This window comes from Anopheles maculipalpis, chromosome 2RL (assembly GCF_943734695.1).
Source record: "Anopheles maculipalpis chromosome 2RL, idAnoMacuDA_375_x, whole genome shotgun sequence".
NCBI classification, from domain to species: Eukaryota; Metazoa; Arthropoda; class Insecta; order Diptera; family Culicidae; genus Anopheles; species Anopheles maculipalpis.
This window is the reverse complement of record NC_064871.1, coordinates 95755457-95762148: the sequence shown is the minus strand read 5'-3', so window position 1 is coordinate 95762148 and position 6692 is coordinate 95755457. Positions and strand designations below refer to the sequence as shown.

The window sequence follows — 6692 nt, the reverse complement described above, 5'->3', positions numbered from 1 at the left end:
GGGCGCACACTGCTGGCGAGGGACGGAGGGGAGAGGAAGAGGCAGCCGGAACGAGGAAGGGAGTCAACGAGATTAACCATTTACTGTTGTGTCATATGCTGCAGGAAGCATTTATTGGGTGATTTGTTTTTGCCGTTCGATTTTTTTTTTCTTTCTTTTACAAATAGATTTTGTGCTGTAGTTGAACCTGGAACGAAGGGACAGAATTAAGAGAGATAAAGAGAAGCAACCAATTGACTGCTTCCCGGAACAAAGACTGTAACAAATGTGTATGTGTGTGTGTGTGTGGATGAATAATGAGGAGATTTAAAATGCTTATAAAATCCCCGTAATTGTACTTTTTAACACATTTAAAACTCTTAAAGTTAAGCGTTTAGCCGGGTTTAAACATTTTCTAGCGATGTTTTAGCACACAATCATCAGCAAGATTCGATTGCCATAAACACAGACCGTTTTTTAGAATATTAGCAGTTCATTCTGCTCAACATCTCTCTTTCTTTCCCTCTTGTGACCCTTAGAGTGTTCTTAAAGATAGATAGAATGATGAATGTACTTACGGAAACGGTGTTGCACCTCAAATGTACTTCATCTTATTGAACTTTTTTTTATTCTTATAGCATAACCCATCCAAAAAATACTGGAAGCGAATGTAATCGATGTACTTACCGGTGGCGAATGCCATTTACCCGATGTAATTTTACTATCTCGATTCATTTAGCTTTTTACCATTTTTTTTTTTTTGCTTGACCGCAAAGGTACACTAGTTGGTCGTTTGTTTTATTTTTATAATATATTTTATTTACCCACCCATACTATTATATACCTTAAGAAGGAATAATGTTTTATTAGGCTTAACGCTCACAATAGTGTGTAGATATATATTGCCACAGGACAACAGCAACAAAAATGGTGATGGTGAAATCGGTTTATAAAACTGTGCTTACGCATAATAAGTCAGCTGCAGTACTTGAGGAGGGGGCGAAGAATTCTTTATATTTCGCGTTTATTTTATTCAAATTTTCTTTTTGTTTTAGTTTGTTACATCTTTTACATCGTTTTGTTGGGTTGTTTAGGAAGAAAGGGCTTTTAGTAGTAGTGGTAGAAGCTCTTTAAGAGGACATTTTTTGTTCGTGTTTTTTTTTGTTTTCAAACCAAAATCTTTTTAAAATATAACCCATTCTTACCTATAATACGTGGTCAAACTTAACAAACTTTTCGTCTGGCTTTTAATTTTTACATCCCGAACCCTTCGGTGTCATTACCTTCCCGAGATCCTTCAGTGAAACCGTGCCGGATCCACGCTCTGCCGGCTGCGGTTGACTAGCGCACGGTTTCCATCCGACGAAGAATATGATCTGAAACGTAGCCTGCACACCTTCATCCTTTCGGGCGTACATGTCTTTATAAATAGCTGCAGCTGCCATCAGTGTATCGCGCCCAACGTGCAACGGTCGGTTGAAGGCCGCATTACTCTCCGCCATACCCTGCAGATCGAACATCAGCTCGTACATGGACGGATAACCGATCACCAGTTCGTCCGTATCGATGGTTAGCATCGTAAAGCCACCCCGGTTTAGGAGCATTCCCACATCGCGGATCTGTGTAAAAGGCGATACGTGCGGTGCTAAACCACCTTTCCGTTCCTGTTCCGCTAGCTGCAGTGCCGAACGCAGCTCGTACAGTGTATCACCCCCGAACATAGCACCGATAAACACCCCGTCCGGTTTGAGTGCACGATTAACCGCCCGAAAGCAGGCCGGCAGATCGTTGATCCAGTGCATGCTTAAGCTGGACACCACAAGATCGAGCGAATCATCCTCAAACTGGAACCGTTCCTCGTCCATCTCGCGGATGCTAAAATCTAATCCGGGCGAGCCCTTGATCTGTGACAGCATGGCAGGGCTAAGATCGATGGCGGTAAGCTTCTGTACCGTTTCGCCCAGCACGTGGTTCGTGACGTAGCCCCGACCGGCACCGAGATCGACCGCGTTCGTAAACTGGCGCTTAATGTCGAATATACGGTCCGCTAACCGGTAACCAACCTCCTCCTTGATGTAGTCGTACAACTCCACATCTTCCCTGGAATATTGTTCGCCCATGTTGAGATGAAAGTTGAAATTTTACCCCAACTCTATTTCGTACAATACGCATACCTTTGGGCGGCACGTTCTCGCTGCAATCGTTTTACATTACGATCGAATATATTTACAACCGGTGTGCAGAAGTGCCGGTGGTGCTGCTGCAACACAGCGGAGGAACCAGCTCGCACCGTTTTCCCGAGCATTGGGAACATTTTATGTAACGCTGGTGTATGAACACTTTATAGAGAGTCTGCTGTATTATATACTTTGTCAATCATACATTTCAACCAGTTGTAAAAGGGTACAATTCACAGCAAAATTTCACTTTTCCGGCACCATTGTTTTGGATTGCACAATTGACAACATTGAAAGCTCCTATCGCAATGCACTGAGGTTCACTCCTCGTTAAATATCATGACATTTGATGAAGTCGATTTTACTACATTTGGTATGGAAATATTAGACAAATAGTGTAGTAAGTGGTGCGGAATTTTTTGATTGCATATTTTTTTCAAATAAATACTAAGTTATTTTTTTTGTAACCCTTGTTTCGAGCAGTCATCTTTGTTCGCTCGTTAGCTGACATTTTCCTGTCAAAACGTTATTTGTTTTGCTCTTGGACGCACGCACGAAGCTTTTACATAATATTTATAGGCAAATTCTTTTCCGCAATTTCGCAATGTTTCGTATTCCGGCTCTGGTAAGCGCTTTTTTCGATTATTTTGCATTATTCGCAACTAATTACGGTTTCTCATTGTAGCACCTCATCAATCGTACGGTGGTGCCGAATGGATGGGCAGCACGGTTGATTTCAACCGGTGCGCCTGCTTACAACTCAACCGATGGCTACCGTCCACCAACACCGATGATTGACCTAGAAGACAAATCCCTCCCAATTCCGGAGTACAAAGAGAAGAAAAATGAACCACTACAGCTGCAAAAGTCTCGGTACAAATGCACTTGTATATCTGATTTTACGGCACTCGTGACTAAAGCAAACGAATTTGTTTACAGCCTACTTTACCAATCCCGCAAGCGTGGTATGCTCGAGAACGGTCTGCTGCTGAGCACCTTTGCCGCCAAGTATCTTGCCGCAATGGATCCCGCACAAACGAAGCTGTACGATCGGCTCATTAATCTTCCCTCGAACGATTGGGACATTTTCTACTGGGCCACGGGCGTAAAACCGACTCCGAAAGAATACGACAACGAGGTGATGAACATGCTGAAAGCGCACGTCAAAAACAACGATCGTGAGCAACGATTTACACAGCCAGATCTGTACGCCAAAGCCTAACGGAACAAAACGTTTCGTGTAAAAACAATAAGAGTATTTATTTAAACAGATTCATTCAACCGCCACGTGTCTGTTTGTTATTAGCATCGTTCAAACACTCGGTACAGCTCAGGAAGACTCGTTAGCTGCAGAAGACATCCATTTGTAGTGAATTCCTTCGGCGGTATGAGCTGGTTTCGTACGGCAGGATAAATCACATGCTCCAGCTCCCATCGGTACTCGGCGTCTGGTTTGGTAAGTGCCAGGCGTGAGAAAAAATTGGCCGTTTCACGGCTAAATGTGCGGAAAAATTCAATCTCTTCGTCCCACTCGACTTCGGTCGCCAAGCGTACGATGTACATGGGAAGAAACACTATTGAGGGAATGTAATTATCCAGCAGCTTCGGTAACGATTCCAGGTAACCATCCTTACGAATCGAAAGATTGTAATATTCACGCAAAATAGGTGCTTTGCTGACAAGCTTTTCGACGATAACGGTCGCCAGCTCATCGGCTGGTCCGTCCTCTTCTTCGTTGTAGCCACTGCTTGGATCGGCCAGTGCCAGATGTATTAAGCGGGCAATTTCGAGCGGTTCGGAGAATGTTAGTCGTTCGAAATTACCGAAATTAAATAACAACAGCTGGTAGAACAGTTCCGTCGCTAGTGGTTGTGTTTGGGACAGGTATAGCTTGGTGTCGTACTGGATCAGCACCTGATCGCGATCGATTGTACCGACGTAGGTTAGCTCGCAAAATATTTTACGCAAATTTTCATCCCCATCCGATTCCACCTGTAGCCGCAGTGTGTGGATGCTGGAGAGTCTCGTTTCCCTTTAAAAAGAAAAAATAAAGTCAGTTAAGCCTAATTTCAATGACCGGCTATCTGGATAAGTTTTGCACTTTAATTCGGTCTTAAGGCGGTCGTAAACACCCTTATTTGAAAGAAAATGGCCAATACTCACTTTTTAACGGCTTTTTTCTTCCTGGCCGGGGAAGCTTGGGTTAGCTTCGGTTCCACCGGTTTCCCATCCGGTGGCTTATCTTTCGCCTGCACCGAGAGTCCACTGCTGCTTCCACTTACATTGAAGAACTTATCCAGCTTCTGCTCACTGTGGCTTGTTCGCACCAGTTTGTAATCCAGCCTTGGTTTATTATCTCCACCAACCATCGAATCGTTCGTTTTCGTCGCATCCAATGGTTTATTTGCTCCCGGCAACAGTGCCTGCGTGTACGAACGTGCCGCATTCCCACCGAGCAAAGCTTCCTCCACGAGCAATTTCACCTTCTCGACAATTTTTTCCTCATGCAGAAAGTGAACCTCGTGCTTGGTCGGATGCACATTAACGTCCACATTCTGGGGATTTAGTTCCAGCGAAAGGTACACGAACGGTGCACTTCCTTTCGGTAGATAAAGTGCGTAAATCGAATCGATCGCTTTCTTCAGTGCGTTACACTCGACCGCCCGATGGTTTATAAACAGCAGCGAAATACCTTTCTTAAGCGAAAAGTTTACGTTCGACACGTATCCTTCGACCGACAGCTTCAGTATATCATCCCGTGTGTCGATCGCAATCAAGGCCTTGCCGATGGCAGCTCCATAAATAGTGCCAATGTTCTGCACAATCGTCCCATTCGGTTGCGTTCTGATGCATGCCGACTCGCCGAACTTTTTCAGTGTAAAACAAACCTGCGGATTGTGTACCGCGTACTTGCTGACCATATCCGAGATGCGCTGAAACTCTTCGTTCGGTGTTTTCAGTGCTTGCTTCCTCATCGGTACATTGTAAAACAGATCTTCCACCGTGATTTGCGTACCTTGGTTACCGGCGATTGGTTTAACATCACCCTTTAGCTTACCATCTTCGTAGCACGCCTTGAAGCCACACTTTTCGGTCCTCGTTTTCGTGATAATCGTAAGGTGCGCCACATGGCTAATACTGGCCAACGCTTCGCCACGAAATCCGTACGTACTGATGGAGGAAAGATCGTCGAACGTTTTTAGCTTGGAGGTGGTAAATCGTTCACACACAATCGCTAAATCTTCTCGCCGTATGCCGGTACCGTTGTCCTGTATCTGCAGTGAGCGTAAACCTCCCGCTTTGACCGTAATTTGGATGCTCGTTGCTTTGGCGTCGATGCTGTTTTCTATCATTTCTTTCAGAGCATTTGCTGGTCGTTGAATAATTTCACCGGCCGCGATGCGATTCACGACCACTTCGTCTAGTTTGCGAATTATTCCTGGATCCATTCTTAATGCAGATTAATGCTGCCTACGAGCGCGCAACACCACATTTGTTTACTAACAGTTTTTGTTTATGCTTTTGCCGCGCGCGTATGGAAACTCGAACTACTCGATTCGAGCCCTGCGCACTTCTAAACCCTTCATATAGCAAGTAATGATTTTGTAGACTCAGGGGCACGAGAGCTGAAAAATTTGTAACCTTCTCAACCTTCTCAAAACAGAGCTTTTAGGCTTTTCAGAAAAATGTTCTCGCAGAAATTCCACGTCATTAAGGTGACAAAAACAGCCGTCCTTCATAAATAAAAAAAAAGTTGACAACAATGCTGATAAAATTTTTGCTCAAAACTGACTTTTTGTGTAGCTTTATGTCAATTTTTGAGAACGTTTTCACGACTACTGGAAAAACAGTTGAGGAATTGTTTTTAACATTTAAAAATCCTGGGCTAGTGCAAATTTCAACCTATTGAAATCGACGCGAAACTGTCAAAAAATCTCAAATTTTTAATTTCATTCTTTTCTCCATTGCCCCGTGTTGCGTCAGGTTCTCATAAAGGGATTAAAGCGAGGAAAAGTTCACAATCACTCATAAGATCCAGAAATTTTGGTTTTGAAATCTCTCGTGGCCCGAGGCCTTCAAGATTCTGCTTGAAAACTTGAGAAAACAGCCAAAAGCGTTTGACACCGCTGAAACATCTGACGTTTACAGCACCGAAAGCTTTCCCGTGGGGTGGTGTGTTCGTGCAACATAAAACACACATTCGCCACCCTTCGTAGCTGCACGCGAAAGCGCTAAACCGTCAAAACTCATCGCGACGTTGAACTGGCCGGTTGCGCGGCTACTCGCGGCCGTAGTGTACCGCTCCGTTATTTTTTATTTTTTCGTTTTTAGTAAATCCTTTCCGAAGGTAAATGAAGTTAATTATCTGATTATCGAAAAAGGATTAACAACACGAATTCTTGTACCGAGAGTGATAGAAAAGTGAAGACCGACGAAGTAGGTGCAAAATAGAACTCGTGCTGTGTATGTGCGTTGTGCTGTGTGGAAAAAAAGGGCCACCGTTTTTTATGGCCAACTAGAAGCATAACTATGCTG

General features: G+C 44.0%; 3 protein-coding genes across 3 annotated transcripts; 1 reads left to right on the top strand and 2 right to left on the bottom strand.

Annotated features, from left to right (window-relative positions):
- Positions 1-1225: 1225 nt before the first annotated feature.
- LOC126568354 (arginine-hydroxylase NDUFAF5, mitochondrial) lies at positions 1226-2303 on the bottom strand. The gene is made up of 2 exons (XM_050224816.1): positions 2154-2303; positions 1226-2079 (listed from the first exon to the last, which is right to left on the bottom strand). Exons 1-2 carry the CDS (start codon positions 2291-2293, stop codon positions 1227-1229), a joined length of 993 nt encoding a protein of 330 aa, XP_050080773.1. The 5' UTR covers positions 2294-2303; the 3' UTR covers position 1226.
- A 457-nt stretch (positions 2304-2760) lies between these two features.
- Positions 2761-3379, top strand: LOC126567680 (succinate dehydrogenase assembly factor 2, mitochondrial). The gene is made up of 3 exons (XM_050223897.1): positions 2761-2781; positions 2842-3029; positions 3096-3379. Exons 1-3 carry the CDS (start codon positions 2761-2763, stop codon positions 3376-3378), a joined length of 492 nt encoding a protein of 163 aa, XP_050079854.1. The 3' UTR covers position 3379.
- A 70-nt stretch (positions 3380-3449) lies between these two features.
- LOC126568693 (DNA mismatch repair protein Mlh1) lies at positions 3450-5616 on the bottom strand. Its single transcript, XM_050225210.1, has 2 exons — positions 4320-5616; positions 3450-4188 (listed from the first exon to the last, which is right to left on the bottom strand). The coding sequence occupies exons 1-2, from the start codon at positions 5603-5605 to the stop codon at positions 3459-3461; spliced, it is 2016 nt and encodes a 671-aa protein (XP_050081167.1). The 5' UTR covers positions 5606-5616; the 3' UTR covers positions 3450-3458.
- Between the last annotated feature and the right edge of the window lie 1076 nt (positions 5617-6692).